This window comes from Gallus gallus, chromosome 1, assembly GCF_016699485.2.
Source record: "Gallus gallus isolate bGalGal1 chromosome 1, bGalGal1.mat.broiler.GRCg7b, whole genome shotgun sequence".
NCBI lineage: Eukaryota > Metazoa > Chordata > Aves > Galliformes > Phasianidae > Gallus > Gallus gallus.
In genome coordinates this window covers 43394826-43414984 of record NC_052532.1, presented here as the reverse complement: position 1 = coordinate 43414984, position 20159 = coordinate 43394826, and the positions used below count along the sequence as shown (strand labels likewise).

Sequence of the window (20159 nt, the reverse complement as noted above, 5' to 3'; positions counted from 1 at the left end):
CATCTATCAGTTTCCAGTCAAAATATTTATTTTCTTCCTTGATATTCTGTAACTCAAATTGTTGTCTTTTTGCGTAGGAAGTCAACCACAGTAGTCAGAACAAATCCTTAAAAAAGAACAAAAAAACAAACAAAAAAACCCATGTAGCTAATGAAAGATGTGTATGATCTGTAATAGATTGCTTACCCTGCTAGATCATGGGACTTGACAACACTGCTGGAAGTAGAGACGTATCTGCAAGAATGCTTAACTCTTGAGAAAATCTAATTGCAATTCTGTTTCAAATATGTATTTTTTTCATATTTCTACATTTTATTTAGGCATAATATTGTTTCTCTAGTCTAACATTTTTTTTGCAGACTGATACAAATGTTATCCATACTACAGTTATAGCAAAGATGTTGTGCTTTGTCTACTGTTCTTCTTGCTATGTGGATACACTTACAGTTAGAGTGGCTGGACAGGCCTTTAGCTGTGAGGTACAGAAAGCCATACATCTTGAAGTTCTTGTTGGGGTTTTCTTTGAGGTTTACTTTTTTGAAAAAAGAAGTCACACAACAAGCATAACCCATCTGTTTTCTGAAAAAAAGGTTGGAAAAAATGCATCATTTTCACTATGTTTATCTCTCTGTTTGCTTAACTCCTGCTTCGGTAAGAAATCTACTGCCTTGATGTTTTTGAACAGCACTCTGCGATTTTAAAAGATTTTACTATGCACAAATCTGTCAACATTTGGTGGCAATGCAGTTGGTGCACACATCTGTAGAGCATATACTTTAAACAATTATGTCTTACTGTTTCACTTTTTTAAAAATATTTTCAAGAACCAGACTGGTATAGGAATAAACTGGAATCTTTGTCTTTTGGGTGCATTCTCCCCTGGCTCTTCATGTTCCCAGTCCCATTTGGTGCATGTCAGTGAATACTATGCAATTCTTTGAACAAATCAGAATGCAAGACCATCATTAATTTACTGTCTCTGATTCTTATAATCAGACATATGGTTTTGCTAAAGCATCTTCTTGGCAATCCTGGAAGACTTTGAGAATACTCAAAAGCCATTCAGGAAATATTTTATTTATTGTAAAAAGGACTTGAGATAGCACTTCTAGGTATCCACAGTATTTGTAAAGGACAGTGAGGACAAATTGGCAGTAAATGCCTGCATCTCAGACTGCCTGCATAAGGTAGATACTGTGTGTGGTTTCAGGCTGATGGCAATACTATTCTGCACTGAGAGTGTCTCTATAACATTAATGCTGATGATATGAAAGCCTGTGTGCAGGGCTGAGGCTGAGTCCTGCAGACACGTTTCAGCACGTGTGTACATACCACGTCCACCAACACGCATGAGGGTGCTATACTAAACATGCCTAAAGATGCATGTTCACACCACACAGCTCAGCATCTGTGATGTGCATACCACACACGTGAATACACCTGTTAACATCACACCTCAACATATGTGAATGGACATTTACCCAATGTGCCTCAGCATGCCTGTTCACCCATTTTCATTTCTCATTTCAGTGTGCTGTACCATGCCTGTTTGTATGTATTTATATCACATTCCTCATCACAATTGAGCACCTGTTACCTATAAGAAAAGCAGAGCTTGATTTCGTTGCAAAGTATCTTAAACGTTTTTCTAGGCTTATTGAAAGCCCAGGTGTTTGTTTAGAGAACAGAAGCAAAGCGGTGTGTAAACTTGACCTTTGCATTTAATCCAGGTCTCTGTTCTTTGGTATTCCCTTCTATTATGACACCTGACCACAAAAACAAATTTTCTAGCATTACCTCAGACTTGGGTGTGTGCACAGAATGCCCTGAGTTTATAAACTGGACTAAGTTGTATATTGAAATAGCTCCGGAGTGGTTTTCAGCTTTCATCTTTCTAGTTACATGTTGCAGATGGTTAGTTCTTATCATTGCTACAGCGAAGTGGCATTGGTTAGTTTTTTTTTTTTTTTTTTCCCCTCTCTCTATATTTCTGGTTACATTGTATTTCTAGGAGGAGAATGTCCCTCAGATCTGTGATACAGTCCCTCTTAAACTGCTCTGGACCTCCTATGTTTCTTTTGTTTCATTTCTGATGCTTTAAATTGTCCATGGAGATCTGTATGGGCCGAGTACTGGCGATATGGCAACAGGAAGCCAAACGTTGGGGTACTGGATATTTAGCAAAGTGCTGGCAGGAGGTAATGTCAGGGTCCGGTCTGTGGCCCTATAGGACCCCACATAGCTGGGTTGGAAGGTTCTTGCTCCTCTCCTTTTGCACGCCTAAGTGTATGCACAGTGTGAACTTGAGACAAGAAAAATGCATCAAAAGATGAAGAAACAATTCCTAAGGTACTGTGCCTGAGTAAATTGGAGAAGCAGTGTTATAAAGCAGACAAAATCCTTTAGAGTGGGATGAAGAGAAAGAGTTAATTTGATAGAACTGATTTCTGCCATACATTTAACACATGTACAACTTTTTAAGATTAGTACTGATAATAGAAATCGCTTTTGACAACAATATTGCCCTGTACACTCCTCCTTAAAATAAAATATTTGACTTTACAGCACAAAGCTTAGGTATTAGCCATATACTCCAAAGTTGATTTCAGCCTCCTTGGACAGGTCTGAGGCATACTCATGGTAAGGGGACCTAACTTCCTTTGCAGCCCAGAGGCAAAAGTTGAATGTAGGTTCAAAGGTTTAGTTTCTTTCCCTGGGCTTATGCTTCTCAAATACAGGTTCACATTGCCTCAGGAAAAGAATTCTGCATCTGGTCTGCCAGTTATTGGCCCTTTCCTGTGCAAGTTCTGAACTTCTCCTTTCTTCTGCCCCTGGAGTGGTGTTAGCTGGGCTTGAACTACAGCAACAGAAATAATAAATAGTATTTAAACTTCTTGGTAATGAGGAGGTGACTTGAAGAGAGAAACCTCCCTAAGGATGGAGAGAGGATGCTGTTTCAGCACAGGCAGTGGGGAATCCAAAGGAAGAGCAAAGAAGGTGTTTGTAGGTGTCCCAGAAAAACAAGAATGTCACTGCTTGTGTCATTAGCCCTGAGATAATCCTTCTGTGAGAGAGCAAGCAGCAAGAAACCAGGCTTTAAATTTATTATACTGTCATCTCTTAAAATATTTCCCTTAGTTTTAGAACTGGAAGCATAGAAAGCCAGTATTTGAAGGCCTATCAGCAGCCTGTGAGTTACATATTCATGTTCCTTAGATAATTGGCAGTTCGTACATTATTAATTTTAGGAAACATCAATCTTGTCTGTTCTGTGTTTTCAACATGGAATTTCCTTCAAATTCTATTTTGCTTATTTTTCACTTTTTCTTTCCTCTTGTTTATGGCACTCTAGGTCACATTTTTCTGAATCAAAGACAAAAATAAAAAGGTACTCGAGTACCTTTAGTAAAAGCTTACTGTGAAATAAAGAGATTAGAAAAGTTGATGGCGGTGTGGTTAAATATCCTATACTTCTGTCGGATTTACATCTACTGATATAGGTATTGGGAAAGTCTGGTTCCACATCTTTTAGCAGAAGCCATTTTGGGAGAAAAATGCTATCTCTGATTCAAGTCTCAAAGGAGAGTTTAAAGTCTAATATTTTATTTAAGGTTTACCTTGACATATGTGCTAATAAACTGACTTCGTTTCTTCAATTGCTGACAGTGCTATCCTAGTGCCTGAAACAGGCTGGCTGGGGGGATAAGACACATCTCTCTTTTTTTCCTCTTCCCTTTTCTTCATTCTTCAGTTTCTAGAAAGTAATTTTACTTCTTTCCCTCCTCTTTCTATAGTTAGAGTAGGATTTTTTTTTTTTTTTTAATGGGAGGCATGTTAAGTACATAGTGTAATCAACTTGTAAGATGACTGCAAAAAATTAGAATTCTGCTGTTTCCTATTAACAGACCAAAAACTTTACATCATATTTTGAGCTATCCAAATGTTAGTAGTGAAAATTGCATTCTTAATTAGAATCACAGAGCTATCATCTTTAGATACATGTTCTTTAGACACACATCTCAGTTTAGGTATATGAAGTGTTGGAGATGTTATTTTGAGTTTAAGATTGTCTGTTTCTTCTGAGTTAAATAGTAGGTGCTCAAAAAAAAAAAAAAACAACTCAGAGAACAAAGTTTCTGAACTTATCATTCAAAAGATTCTCGTGTTTTTAGTGACATTCTTAGTATTTGGTAACACAGTATGTGGATTGATACTCATGATATGCACAATTTTCGGCTTGTTTCCTCTATATATTTGAGACTGGCAAATGTGATGCCTATCTTCAAAAAGAGCCAGAAAGATGATCCTGATAGCTACAGACCTATCAGTCTCACCTCAGTGCCCAGGAAGGTTATGGAACAGATAATCTCAGGAACCATCATGGACCAATTAAAGGTCAACCAGGGGATCGGGCCCAGTCAGCATGGATTTACGAATGGTAGATCCTGTCTGACAAACCTGATTTCATTCTATGACAAGGTGACTCACTTAGTGGATGAGGGTAAGGCTGTCGATGTGGTCAACCTGGACTTCAGTAAAGCCTTTGACACTGTCCCCACAACATTCTCATGGAGAAGCTGGCTGCCCACGGTTTGGATGGGTATACCCTAAGCTGGGTAAAACACTGGCTGGATGGCCAGGCCTAAAGAGTTGTGGTCAGTGGAGTTAAATCCAGTTGGCGGCCGGTCACTAGTGGTGTCCCCCAGGGCTTGGTACTGGGGCCACTTCTATTTAACATCTTTATTAATGATCTTGATGAGGGGATTGAGTGCACCCTCAGTAAGTTTGCAGGTGACACCAAGTTGGGAGGGAGTGTTCATCTGCCTGAGGGGAGAAGGACTCTACAGAGGGACCTGGATAGACTAGATCAATGGGCCGGGGTAAACTGTATGAGTTTCAATAGGGCCAAGTGTCAGGTCCTTCATTTTGGTCACAACAACCCCAGAAAACCCTACAGACTTGGGGAAGAGTGGCTGGAAAGCTGCTTGATGGAAAGGGACCTTGGTGTACTGATGGACAGTTGGCTGAGTATGAGCCAGCAGTGTGCCCAGGTGGCCAAGGAGGCCAATGGGATCCTGGCTTGGATCAGGAATGGTGTGGTGAGCAGGACTAGGGAAGTCATCCTGCCCCTGTACTTGGCACTGGTGAGGCCTCACCTCGAGTACTGTGTTTGGTTTTGGGCACCTCAATACAGAAAGGACATGGAGGTGCTGGAGCAGGTCCAAAGAAGGGCAACAAGGCTTGTAAAGGGCTTGGAGAATATGCCCTATGAGGGGAGGCTGAGGGAACTGTTTAGTCTGGGGAAAAGGAGGCTGAGGGGAGACCTTATTGCTCTCTTCCAAGATCTGAAAGGTGCTTACAGTGAGAGCAGGGTTGGTCTCTTCTCACTGGTGACAGGTGACAGGAGGAGGGGAAATGGCCTTAAGTTGCACCAGGGGAGGTTTAGGTTGGATATCAGGAAAAGTTTATTTACAGAAAGGGTTGTTAAGCACTGGAATGGGCTCCCCAGGTAGGTGGTTGAGTCACCATCCCTGAATGTGTTTACAAACCATTTGCATGTGGAACTCAGGGGCGTGGTTTAGTGGAGGGTTGTTAGGGTAGTATGGGTAGGTCATGGTTGCACTCGATAATCTTTAAGGTCATTTTCCAACCTGAGTGATTCTATGATTCTTTATGGGGGAGAGCTAGCTGTTAAGTATTATTAGCCTTCACTTCCCCAGTCTTTTCATATCCTTGCCATAAACTAGTAGTGATGTTTCTGGCTGCCAGGCTTCTATTGAGGCCAAGCAAACCAAAGTATCAACTGAAACTCAGTAAACTCTCCCTCCCCTAATGCCTTCCCAAACTAGCAAGTTGACGGTGAATCCAAATCTGTAATCATTTTCTCTGATTTTTCAAATAACAATTGGCAGACTCATAATTTGTTTTAATCATTTCTTGCCAGCTACCTCTTCTTTGGATAGGTGTCTTATGATATGGAAGCTGAAGAAGCAATGCAGAGCTTACAAATTTGTAGGTCACACGGATGCTGTGACCAGCGTGAATTTCTCACCAGAGGGACAGCTACTTGCTTCAGCTTCCCAGGATCGTACTGTCAGACTGTGGATTCCTTGCATGTAAGTGTCATTGGGAGGTGGTAGCTATATGTTTCTTTAATGTGTAATGTGAATATTGGGGTCGTTTCATAGTATATGTTTCCGTTTGCTTCCCATGTCCCTGCGTGGGTGTTGACAGATACAGAAGAGCACAGGTAGTATGATTCTTTACTGATTATTCTTCAGGGGAATAGGTTAGCAATTTAGGCATTATGACTTCATGAGTGTGCAGGAATTCACTTGGTAATATATTTCCAGTTTAAAGGGTGTATTTCTTTTATAAGAACTTCATGACTGTACTTCTTTTTGGAGAGACAACTGATAAAGAAACAAAAAGTGTTTTTAATGAAAATATTGTCATTGATTTGTCATCTTAGACTTATTTTCAAGCAGTTGTAATTGTGAGCTATCCAGGATGATCTTGGGAAGACTGGTGTTATTTTAACTCTTAAACACTTGGTAGATTACTACATTAAAATACTTAATAAATCCTTTTTCAAATACTGCATGGAGGCTGGTACTGATAGTTGCAATATTTTCCAAATGTTGGTCATCTTAAATATGATCACTTCTAAGTCTGGAGTCTAATATTTTATCTACAAATAAGGCAAAAAAATGTTGACAGCAATGATTTAGCCATTGTGTATTGCTTTTTTTTTGTTTGTTTGTTTGGATGATGTAGTCTTTGTAGTCTTCCAAGTAGATATATATATATATATTTTTTTTTCTTTTTGCATTTTAAACTCTATTTTTATTTAATGTTGTTTACTGTTTTTTCTTTTTCTTGTTTTTTTCAGCCATGGCGAATCATCAGTACTGAAAGGTCATACAGCATCTGTTCGTAGTGTAAGCTTCTCACACGATGGCCACCTTCTAGTTTCAGCATCCAATGATAAATCAGTAAAAATATGGAGTGTTCAACGTCGGCGCCTTTTGTTTTCACTGTTTCAACACACTCACTGGGTTCGCTGTGCCAAGTAAGCTTTGGTTTATACTCTCTACAGAGGGGCTTCCGTGGTGGATTCTGTGTTCAGAACACCTTTCAAAAGATTTTTATTCCCTAAAACAGAACTAAGAGAGGAAAAATCTGTGAAGGGTATAAACTGATCTATCGCTAATAATAAAATTATAATAAACCAGTATCTCACACACACACATTTTGCATATATCTCCAAATTAAAATCGAAAAGTTTGCTCTGTATTAATATGTGCACATAGTAAATCAGCCACTGATTCTTAATCCTTTCACTCTAAGGGACATTTAGCTCTTATATAGTGAGCAAAGGACATTTACGTCATACATCACTGAGTATCCTGTCTTCTTCCACTATCCTGTATATATCTATACTCTGGTAACAACTTACTTTGCAGCATTCACTTATGTGTAGTTTTATTATTCATGGCAGTAGTTTTCTTAACTATTCTTCAAACAGTAATGGGAATTAAAAAAAAAAAAAAAGGTCATGAGTCAAAATGAGTTAAATTTACAGAATTGGGGAAGGTAAAATAAAGTCTTTGTACTGAAAGCTAAGATTAACATCCCATTTAAGGCAGAGCAGATCTTCAAAGACAAAAAAAAAAAAAAGATTGTTCTTTCATAATTTGTTTCCATATTAATGGCAAATCTCCAGCTAAGAGGCCCACTTTAAACATCTTGGGGAAGAAATATAATACTTGTAAAGAACTGGAGCTCTACAAAATTCCAATCTTGAAACAAAAAATTGAAGCTGTTGGAAATAGTATTTCATTGTTCTTGAGTAGCATTCTGAAGTCCTTGTGCAGTTGATTATTATGTAGAAATAATACAGATTGGTGAAATTATTGACAATTTTATTGTTTAAAAACTTAGTCTGCTAAACCAAAGAAAAATCATGAATGTTTTGCTGACAGTTTGGAAGCTGAGAGAACTCACAGGGGAATATATATGTAGGTTAAAACTGAATGCAAGGTTCTACTTTGTCCTTTTTTTTTTTTTTTTTTTTTTTTTTTTTGCCTATAGTTTTTTGTAATTATCTCATTGGTATCTGAAATGCCAACCTTAAGCTGCTGTTACTGTTATTTTTTCTCCTTCCGTCACTTATGGGTCTAGTATTTATTGTAATTGTCTGTGAAATGGAAAAAAAAAAGCATAGAGGGAAGTTTACATTCTTATTACTTTCTGAGAAATATGAGAAATTCAAATGTACTTTGAATGCTGTACATTTTAATTCTGGATAGACTTTCCTGGTTCTGGTGTTTTGCTGCTTATGTCTAGAATACAAAGTGACTGATACTTCTCAAACTAGCAGTCTATACATTTGCATGTTCCAGATTTTCACCTGATGGAAGACTAATAGCATCTTGCAGTGAGGACAAATCTGTGAAGATCTGGGATACAGTAAATAAAACATGTATTGATAGTTTCATAGATTATGAAGGGTAAGTGTTGCTATAAAAAAAAGTGTAAGGTATAGCTCTAATAAGATTACATTTGAGTTTTATTTTGTTAACGTGTGCCATATTTAAAGATAGGTTGTAAGTTCTTCTACCACCCATATAAGCTAAAATAATTAATTTTTGCATTTTCCTAAATAATATAACTAGGTGCATTTACCCAGCTGTTTTCCCATAGTTAAGAAGAGGTGTTAGATTGTTCTTGGTTTACTAAATGCTTTCATGTTCATTTGGGTAAGATAATGCTATTTAATATTGGAACTTTAAGAATTCCCTACTTGCTGTTGATGAGGACTGTATTTTGTTAGCTTCAGTAATCTGCCACATCTAGGCGTGGAGACATTTATTTTACTTCCTACTTAAAAACTCTTGATTTTTCTGTATATCAATGCCATTATGGTCAGGAATAGATTTTTCAGCGTTTTCTTCTAGGAACTTTGTAGGCCAGTATCAGTTGTGGATACCTGAGTCAGTAAGCTGTCCTTTAAAAAAACAAAAAACAAAAAAACACAATAACCAAAAATTCAGATTGTACAGTCTCATTAACCTTAATGAATCTGTGATTTATCAGGCAAATTTTGTTTACTCGTGCTTATTTAAGTTCTTTGGAAACTCAAGCGAGGTATTTCTTACATACTCAATGCTAACAGTTTATTAAGAAAAACAAATATTTCTACCAAAACAAGTAATCAGTCTATTTTCATGAATTATATTTAGGTTTCCAAATTTTGCAGATTTCAACCCAAGTGGTACATGTATAGCTTCTGCAGGTTCTAATCATACTGTGAAACTGTGGGATATTCGGATGAACAAGCTGCTACAGCATTACAAAGGTAAAAGCAACATAGTTTGTTGTGTTTTCTTTAGGGTGGGACTTCTTGTTACAAAATGTAATTTACTCTGATTTATGTAATTTCATTGCTATTGGAGAAAGTAGAGAAACAGATCATGCAGACATTTTGTAAGTAATCTTTTTGTAGCCCAGTGACCCTGAAAAAAAAAAAAAAACAACCAAACCTCAACATAAGCTGCATTCTGATTATCCTAAACAAACATTTTTTTAGAGTGGGGAACTAGAAAAGAGAACAGAAATTGTGTATATTTCCTTATATAGACTTTGAATATTGTCTTCTATAAATTAGTTCACAGAGCAGAAGTTAACTGTGTATCGTTCCATCCTTCTGGTAACTATCTCATCACTGCTTCTACTGACGGTACCCTTAAGATTCTGGACCTCTTAGAAGGAAGACTTATTTACACACTTCATGGACACAAGGTATACACCATAGACCTCTTCAAGTGGAGATTTTAATAAGTTCCTCATTATCTTTTTTTTTTAAAGTGAAAGTAACATTTACAATGTCTCGTGATAGTTGAAGATTAAATTTCCGTGGATGGCAAAGTGTTGTGTTAGTATACCTTTCTACAAGTGTGTAAGGAAGCACATCAGTTTTGGCTACAACTGTGCAATTAATCTGTCAGTATTGCATGCATGCTTAACATTGAAAAATAGTTTGTGTTATGAATTAATAATTCATTTTGGAAATAAAGACAGTTAATTATTTGGAACATTAGGCTTTTGTCTACTGAAAAACAGTGCTCTCCATAGGGGGGAAGCTTATGTAAGATATTTTTTGTGAAGAATGGTAGATATTTTTTATCCTTTTCCTCCTTATGCAGAAGAAATCTTAAGTTTGATAATGAATCTCAAACACTTTCTCTTGAGTAATGTCATATATATTTGATTTTTTTTTTTTTTTTGCTTTAATTCTACATAAAAGCTATGGAAAGTGTCACCTTTTTTTCTTTTCAGTATCTATTGTAGTAATCATAATGAAGCATCTTACCAAGATGTGCAACAGTAATGTATCCATCAAATCATTTTGCAAAATTTTTTATAGCTAATTTGCTCCTTTATTATTAAAACTGTTTCTTTTTTTTTTAAAAGGTTAAATAACTATGATCTTTTTTTTTCTTTTTCTGTGTATTAAAATACTATGACTACAGTCATAGCATTTTACTCTGCTATTTTGTTTTTTCCTTCAGGGACCTGTCCTTTCTGTGGCCTTTTCAAAAGGTGGTGAAAAATTTGCCTCAGGTGGAGCAGATGGTCAGGTTTGTAGTATAGTCTTTTGAAATTAAATGTCTTTTCAATGTTTGTTGCGGTTGATTAGAGTATACTGACATTCTTGGCATTTTGTCTAAGAGTGTGTTATCCTAAAGTTAAATTTGAGTAGAAAAGTGGTAAATACATTATTTAAAAACTTAAGCTTAACTATGTTAGATTGGATATTATGAGAAGGAGATACTAGGTACTTCTCTACAGGTCATTTTATTTACAGTAAAGAAATGGTTTGTAATAGAAATATTTCAACTGTTGCAGTTCAGTGTCAAATAAGTAGGCTTTTTGCAAATAGTATTAATTCATACACACTCAATTTGTTTTTCTCTTCTTTTAAAGTCGCTACTTTGTTTTCACTTGATGTTCCAGGTAGCACCCTTTCTAGAAGTGACTTGAAAGCATACAAAATAAATAGTTTTTAAAGAAGGAAAAAAAAGATGCATTGTATTTCAAAGAGTTAATAAGAAGGACTGCTAAGATTTGCAAATATTGAAAAAGTGGAAATGCTAACAAACTTCCAATATAAATTTTTCAAGCTAAAGGGTAAAAAAAAAAAGTACTCTTTCTGCCGCTGATATAATCTTTTATTTTGTTTATTGAAGTTTTCGTATGAGATTTTTTTCTGTTTCAGAAGAAAATTTTGATTCTTAGGGAATCCTGAATTGTCCTTACTCTCGTGAGCACTTTCTTTGAGCCTTATAAGGATTGGTATATTACACTGAATGTAAGAGGAAGAGAAGTATGTGTATCAAATTAGGCCGTGTGGTAGAAGACTCATATGCAAAGCAGTGATGTTGGAGAACTGTACTATTGTGCCTAACAACCTCAATAAGGAATTGGATGGATGGCCACATCCAGAGCATTGCACAGTGACTCTGTGTCCAAGTGAAGGCTGGTGATGGGTGGTGTCCTCCAGGGGTCTGTCTTGGGACCAGTACTGTTAAATATCTTTATCAACAATCTAGGTAGTGCAATTGAGTGCATACTCAGCAAGTTTGCTGATGATACCAAACTGAATGGTGCAGTTGATGCAACAGGAGGAAGGGATGCCATTTGCAAAAACCTGGGCAGACTTGAAAACTGGACCCACATGAACCGAATGAGGTTCAGCAAGGCCAAGTGCAAGGTGTTGGGTCTAGACAACCCCAGCTGAATGCTTTAGATTTATGTTGATCTTGATTGTTTATGTCCCTTCAGACTTTCTCAAGTCAAGAAAACTTTCTCTTCTCCAAGTCATTACAGGGGACAAAAAAATTGATAGCATGTGACATTTTGATATAGCAGAAAGTACTCTAGTATAATCCACTGAGGCAAAAGTTTTCTTTGTTTTATGACTCTTGTGACATCTTTTAGGCATCTTCATGGTTCCTCTGTTTTGATTTGTTTTTAAATAATTTTAATAATTTTGACCCACATATGTTAGATGTGAAGTACAAGATACTATATGAAAGTGTCTGTATTGTAGAAATGTAACAAGAGCAGGCTTGTTCTGATGTTATGATCTATCAGTGCTAACAGCTATCAGTGAATAGACTTGGAATAGTTACTGACTGACATGGTGGCTTTTTTACAGGTATTACTTTGGAAAACCAACTTTGATTCATTTGATTATAAAGAAGTTCTTAAACACCACATTAGAAGAATACAGACTGACGACCCTCCTCATCTTCTTGATATTTACCCAAGATCACCTCATCTCCATGATGAAAAGCTTCAGTCAGTTGAGGTGAGTGCAGTAAGTACTCCAATATAGGAAACTGGAAACTTACAAACACCATCCGTGTAACATTTATGGTTAAATTTAATCTGTATATACCGGAAAACTTTTTGTTGCTGTGTATGATATTTTGGAAGCAACCAGAGCTTACAAATTCTTATTAACGTTACTGGGCTAGTTGATACTGGCAGATAATCCTATTGAATTCCTTTCATGTTTCTTGTGTCTGTATCCATCTAATTAGGAAAAAAAAGAGTGCATACAAGTAGTAGTCTGGTTTCTACTGAAGTACCATACCAAACTGTTGCAGAAGATACCTGAATCTTCAACGAACAGGACAAAGTAGCATTGCTACTGACATTCAAAAACTAGATTGTTGCAAGTTGTCTCTCTTTCCAAAGCCTTTAGATCTTGTGAGAAGATCTTGTTACTGATCTAAAAACCTATCAAGGTTTTCTAGGGTTTTTCTGGGTTTTCTAGGGTTTTTCTTGGAAATATAAGTAAGTGACTTATTCTCTTAAAGTGCTCACTTTTCTCCATTGATCACAGAGATAATCTTGGATGACTAGCTCAAATACAGCAGTATGTCTAAGTTTAACATGAGGTGAACCCCAGTCACTGTCTCCTTTTTGAGATAAGGAACTGTTGAGGGTATTTGAAAATAGTATGTTCAATATATAGCACAGTTTCAAAGAGATGTGTTCCACTTGGTGACAATTATAGAAAGTGAAGTTTCCTTTAACATGTTAAAATCCCAGTGCTATCTATTTTTAAACAGATGTGGAGTTTCCATCCTCAGCATGATAATCTAATGTTAATTTAGTTTCTCATTAAAATTTCAGTGTACTTTCAGTTGTAAATATTTTCACTGATGTATGAAATCCACATGTACACTAGATGGCAGTAGAAATAAGAATATATGGCTACTGCTTGTTTGCCTTGAGAATTCCGGTGTATGGAAAAAACAACAGTGTTAATCAAATTCAAAGCTACATTTCTTCTTAGTGTGTTTGGAGAGACTATTTAACAGCTAGCTATATCACTTTTCTTGGAAACATTTTGCATGAGTTATTTAGAACTTCATCTTTTAATTTTATTAATTTATGAATTTATTATCTTTTTATTTAGCATCAATGTTTTCTTATGAAAGATGAACATTTTTTGTTTCTTTTCTTGTTTGATTTTTATCCACTTTAAAATGAAATAGATAGAATTAATGCCACCTCTGCTAAAGCTGCTGTTGGACTGCTGATAAAAAGTTGAAAAAGGGAAAGTTCATTTCTCTTTGCTACACCAGACTTCATGGTGATTTGAAAGTCATCTAGTCCTGTGAATTTTGTCAGTGCTTTTTATTTCAGCCTTTACAAACTAAAGGAGCTTCCTTTTCACTTAACATATTTAGCACAAGAAGCTGGACACGTTGGGCTGTAAATCTCCATAACTGGCACTGCTTGGCACAAAATACAATTTCTGGCCAGCAAAATATTTGGCTTTTGTGCCCTCTTACAATGCATATGTATACTAATTTTTTTCATATAAGAAAAGATTATCCAAGGGGGAATGAAGTATCCTGTATTAGTATGGTGCAGGTTTTTAGCTATGTGGTGCTGAAAGATTTTTTAATTGTAATAATCATGAAGGTAAGTGATAGTGTGAATGTTATATGCGTACTAGCAGTGTACATGCTGAAGGTCTCTGTTTGGGTGAAGTAAAAATCTGTGGAATAATTTTTAAGCCTGTATGTTACAGCTGTAGTGAAGTGGGAACAAATTGGTGTGAACCACTGACAGACTAGAGCAGACATTATGGGTGATGCAGACACATGACAGCTAAAGCTTTCGATAGTTTCTTTATTTGTAGTTACAGGGAACATCAACTAGCTCCAGTACTGAAAACCTACTAGCATTGTTAACTTGGTATTCCATATAAGATTAGCTTCACTCTATTTCTGCCCTGTGCTACAGTACTAACATTGATTCAACTGCCTGAAGTTGATCACTGCTCTAAAGACTATGTTTTGATACAGTATAGATTCTTAGGTGTCTATGTCAATTAAAAAGAAAGCAGTGTAACTTATCAGTAGCATATATCAAAACTTGGAAAAACACTTTCAAACGAGTTATGCAGTTTGAAAGTTTTATGAATAATTCTGACTGTTCTGTACTTCAGCAGCAGCATTGGCCAGTCTTTATTATTATTTTTTTTTAAGTTGCATGTTTTTGAGGTAGCTGATCATGGTAAATCTTTGTCAAGCTGGTATTTTTGACTTAATTTTTCTTGGCTTATAATGAAACTAAACCTCCTATTGCTTAAGCTAAGAATGTTTGAGTTAGTTTTGAGGAAACAGATGTTTGTAAAATATAAATGATATCTCTAATAAATGCATGTCTGGATTCTCTTTCTCTACTGTACTGTTGCATTTTATGTTGCTGTGGATCAGCATCCTTTCTTTATTCTTAAGGCTTGTTTTTACCTTGTGGTGAATAGCAATTCCTCACTGTAGCTTTCAGTCTTATTTCTCATCTTGTACTGCTAGAAATAATGAGGACTGTAATTAATTTTCAACAGGTCAACCCTACGTTTGATGTGGCTGATACACTAACAGTTGACCCACCTGTTGTAGAGATTAGTTCCTCTCCATCTTTTGGTACTCTGGTAAGTTGCCTTCTGAGCCAAAATGAAAGAAAAAAAGAAAGAAAGGAAAAATATTACGATTAGCTAGCTTAGCTTTAACTAAAGGTGTTACTGAAAATGTTTTTTTTTTTTTTTGTCTGTATGAATAAAGTATGTTTTTAATAAGTTGTTGATTGTTCAGAGCTCCATATTCTAACTTCTCAACTTAAGCTTTTTTTTTTCACAGTTCCCAAGGCTAACCAGAAGATGGTGTAATAGTGAAGCTTCCATGTTATACTAGTAATTTTTTTAATGTACTAAGCAGAAATTCTAATTAGAAGCCCATGTTAATTCTATCCAGATATTGCTATTAAAATCTCTGTCTTTTTCTCAGACAATTTTTGTAGCTGTCCTTAGCTTAACATAATGAGAAACCTAAAGAGTAGTTGCCTCACTGATGAGATTCCAGTAGAAATTCCAGTTTTTCCAGGGGAGGAAAAAAGAAAAAAAGTAACATCTTAGGAAAGAATCATAGGATTAGTTCCTTCTAGTGTTGGCTTTTCATATGACATTGTTATGGCATGTGGGAGGAAAAGGATGAAATGTTTTAACCATAGTTTTGTAGGAGGAGAAGTATGCTCTCCTAGTATGAAGTCCTAGAAGACATACTATTCTAGAATTCGTTTAATTGAAAATATCTCTTTTAGTTCTGAATCTGTTCATGTGAAGGTCTGATTTATCCTGAGCAATTTTAATTACCATAACAAGAATTCGTGTAGCTGAGGGGTCAATATATATGAATGGGCAGCAGGTGTGGTTTCTACTGTTTTCCTTTGTTGTGAATGCTTTACAAAAAGGCATGTTGTGAGGATAGTTTATAAAATGCTTTAAGATCATTCAATAAAAATCATGATAGAGGTTCACATCCTAAAAGAGACCTTTTCTTCAAAAACAAATGAACATATAATAATTCTATTTGAGAGATGGTATTCAGGTCACTCCAAAAGTAATGCCTTGTATTTATTTCTATGGAAACCACAACAGATACAAAGAACACAATAACACTATTTGATAAAGCAAATTCTCAGCTACAAAATACTATTTTTCAACATAGTCACCAGCATTAGGCAATTCATACGGATGAGCTGATCGAAACGCTCTTCATTTCGTGGTGTGATAGTTGTGCATGGCCATCCAGAATGTGGCTTGTCTTTCACTTCACTGTTGCCACTGTTGAAACACACCACCCAGTGTCTCACTGTGCTCACATCCACTGTTTGGTCTCCATAAAAATTCAACAAGCATTGATGAGTGTCAATGGGTGCAGTTTTTTCTGCATTGAGGAATTCAGTGACACACCTTTGCTTCAGAGACACTTCTATGTCAGATACGATTTTGTCAGACTACCCTTATTCTGCCATCTGTCACATGGCAACAAAACGTAATGGAATATTGGTGGGAAAGTTCAACCTCTAATGCTATACCACCAACATTCACCTCTGACGTTGTGGGCCAGCATAGTAAAATAGGAGGCATTACTTTTGGAACAGCCCTTGTAGCTCCATATATTTTAAGTTGCAGTAGTTGACATGTTGTGTTTTCACAATACAATACAGGTCTTTGAGATAATTTCAGTCAAAAGTAATTCGCAGATTCACAGATGTCTCTTTAGGAGGCTTGACAGATTGAGGATTGCAGTGGATAAAATGTATTGATTGTCAATTCAAAATATGCCTTGTTCACTACTTCCTGTTCTTGATACTGATCACAGAATCCAAATGTACAGCTGCACTGTAATTCTTTGTTATGTACCTATAAATCTGCCAATCATTTAATCTCCTTCCTTAATTCATTTAATATGAAAGCAATTTATAATATTTTATGTCCAAAACTCATTCTAGGATTAACTTGACCCACTACTGACAGCATTCGCTTCATTTCAGTATACTTGACTTTACATTTGTTTTATTACAAAAATGTTGCTTCAGAATTGATATTCATCTCTTTTGACAGGCAGTAATCACTATGTTTTTGTTTTTCCATTATCTTCATCTCCTATTCAGCATTGGTTCCCACCTTTCTGCATCTCAATATTCAGTCTACATATTTTTTCTATCTAGTGTTGTTTCTGTGTCCTTGCAATTCAGACTACAGCCATAAGGACAACTGCTCTATCTTCCATATTTTTTCTTCAGCTAACTTTCCTCCCCAGCATAATAAGTAACACTTTGCAAAACTTTATGTCAGCTTACCTTTTGAGTCATCCTACTGTTCAGCATCTGTGTGCCTTACCTGCATGTGTTGTTTGTGGAATGATTACCTGTTTCTTAATTGGGTGAACCTTCCAATCTCTTGGACGCTTTCATCTGAAGCTATCTTGATTTCCCTTGTGTGTAGAGGCTTTAAGTTTTCTTTCCAAACATCAAAGGCAGAAGGGAGATGCTAGATTTCTTCCCATCCCACCTTCACTGCCAGCTCCCTCCTAGATACTATTTGGCATCGCGTGAATGGTACTGTGTTTGTGTATCTGTGTATTAGAAGATGTCATCAGCCTCTAGTGAAGCTCATTTTCTTCCCTGATGTGTTACCTCCAGCAACACTGTACTAAACTTCTGGGTTACTCTTTTCCTACTGATTATCAAAGGTAATACAACTGTATATTATTTTCTTTGCAAACTTGTCAAGATGCATCAAATCCACTTGTGGTTTCTGGTCCTACTGGAAGAACTCTGTTCTAGGCTCTTGCTCTTTGGATAACTGAAGTTCTTTGATAGGTTATCAGATTTTACAAAAGACCAGTGTATACCTACTTTATTCTTTTTCAATCACTTTTATTTAACTTAATCAATTCTTCATTCCTTCTGATCTATTTAGAGAGAAAAAAATACACTCTGCACTTACGTATCCTTAAGGATTCTTGTTCAGTGTCATTGGAGGTTTAGGTTGGATATCAGGAAAAACTTCTTTACGGAAAGGGTTGTTAAGCACTGGAATAGGCTCCCTAGGGAGGTGGTTGACTCACCATCCCTGAATGTGTCTAAAAACCATTTGGTTTTTATCATGTACTCAGGGACATGATTTAGTGGAGTGTTGTTAGAGTTAGGGTAGTATGGTTGGGTTGCGGTTGGACTTGATGATCTTTAAGGTCTCTTCCAACCTGAGTGATTGTATAATTCTATGCCCTAAGGAGAATTTACACGTTTTGACAAGTCCCTGGGCCACTGGTGGTAGCTAGTGGTAGTACAACAGGCGTACTTTAATGTTTCTGTGGAAGATGAGAGTTACAGCCTTTTTCAGACCACTGTCTTAAGTATTTAAAGACAGACTTCTCTAGTACGAATGAAAAACTTGTGTAGGATCTGTGATGAGTTTCCCCTAGATCCCTGAAAGATTTCCAGAGTGAATGGAAGTCTATACCAAACCATGTAATGTTTTGTTGAAGCGGAGAAGTATGGCCTGCCTTCCCTGAAGCTGAACAAGCCTGGTTCTCAGCCTCTCCTTGAATTTCATGTGTTTCAGCCTCTTGATCATCTCGCTCATCTTCCTCTGGATTTGCCCAGGATGTTAGTATCCATCAGTGTACTGTCTTGTACTGAGAAATTCCAAACTGGACACAGCCCTAGATAGTTAAGGTGCAGCTTCCTATTATAGTTGTTTATTATTTACAACTAAACAAATTATTAAAGTCTGAGCAGGGTATCTTTTCAATATTTGTGCAAAGTTATAAGGTATAAGGCTAGTTATTTTCAAACCTAGTGAAAAGTATGCTTTCATCTAAGATCCAAACTGAAGCAACTTACTTCGTGAACATAGTGATGGGAACATAGTCATTGTGTCAGTGTAATGGCTTAAGTGTAATTATCAGTACAGAGCTACTTTCTTTTGAACTGTAATCACAAAAATATTAAGAAATCCTGTCAATATTCTGGTATTTTCAGCAAAATAACTTTTTTAAGCTATTTTTTTAAGCTAATTTCATGATTCATTTACTTGTTTCCCATGTGTTACTGAAATGTATATAAAAACAAGCAAACAAGCTGTATATGCTACATAACTAGTTTGCATAATGCCCTGACTTTTCTGATGTTAAGAGTGTTTATATGTTGCAGTTGTTGAAAATGAGGCCTTTATCACTGTGAAAATGTTCACCAAATTGGGGTCAGTGTTTCTGGGGCTACATGAGTGGGTTCTTTTTCATTTCTATCTCATTGAAGACCCTGAAAACATTACTGCCTCTCTCCCAGCCACTCTTTTCTATGTGTCAAGCTTCTTAACATTGCCTTTGTTTTTTGAGCTATTGAAAAGGGAAAAATGGAGGTCTTGTTTCCCTTTTTTTTTTTTTTTTTTTCCTTTTGGTATGTAAGCCAATACACTCATAACCTCCGGTCCCTGATAAGCCGTTGGGAACAAGCGAAAGTTGATGATGTCTCAGTAGTTTTTACTGACAGCAGCAGGAAATCACTGTAGAGGCTCTCTAATGTTCCATCCCCTGACCTTGCTCATGTAAACAGGATTTGGAGGAAGCAAAGCAATGTACTGTAATCTGGAAGTCAGAAAGTCTGCACTGGCTGTGAGACGTTTGCTGTTCTTTCTTTTCCAGTGCTAATTAACACTGAAAGAAAGATGTGCTTTTTATCATTTGCAGTATGGATTGTTAAGATCGTGGATTAATTATTGGGAGGGGAAATACTGTTCCTGTTTGGGACAAAAGGAATGTGCTGTTTTAACATAGGAAGTGACCAAATAAATTCTATCTCTCCAAAACTTGCAAAATACTCAAATAAAAATAAAAGCACATGTAGTTTTTATTCCTTGAGACCAGACATGATTAGCTAATCTGTTCTGCATTTGTAGCAGGCCTCCTGATGCAAAAAGAAGTAACTATATTCCTTGGTATGTATTTCAGTGCTTAGATATTTTTGACACAATTTTTATGACTGTACTTTGAGTACAGCCAAAAAATAAACAATCCCATATAATTTGTCAAGTGTGTCAGCGGTTACAAATGCAAAATTTGCATGTAGTTCTTCCATTTCTGTGTATGTTAAGGTTTACACAACTATCCTTCTCATGGCAACTTCTTTTGAAAAGATCTTCAGGGAATACTGCACTTTCCTTGCATGCCTTAACACAACTTTAGAATTCTAACGAAGAGAATAACAAAAGAAAATTTATCTTT

General features: G+C 36.3%; 1 protein-coding gene across 2 annotated transcripts in view; it reads left to right on the top strand.

Annotated features, from left to right (window-relative positions):
* POC1B (POC1 centriolar protein B) overlaps window positions 1-20159 on the top strand; it is a 43817-nt gene that overhangs the window by 8618 nt on the left and 15040 nt on the right. For both annotated transcript variants that reach the window (NM_001006232.1, XM_046938360.1), the window contains 8 exon segments: window positions 5945-6116; window positions 6893-7072; window positions 8406-8513; window positions 9246-9361; window positions 9671-9804; window positions 10575-10643; window positions 12224-12376; window positions 14936-15022. In NM_001006232.1, coding sequence (NP_001006232.1) covers window positions 5945-6116; window positions 6893-7072; window positions 8406-8513; window positions 9246-9361; window positions 9671-9804; window positions 10575-10643; window positions 12224-12376; window positions 14936-15022 — 1019 coding nt within the window.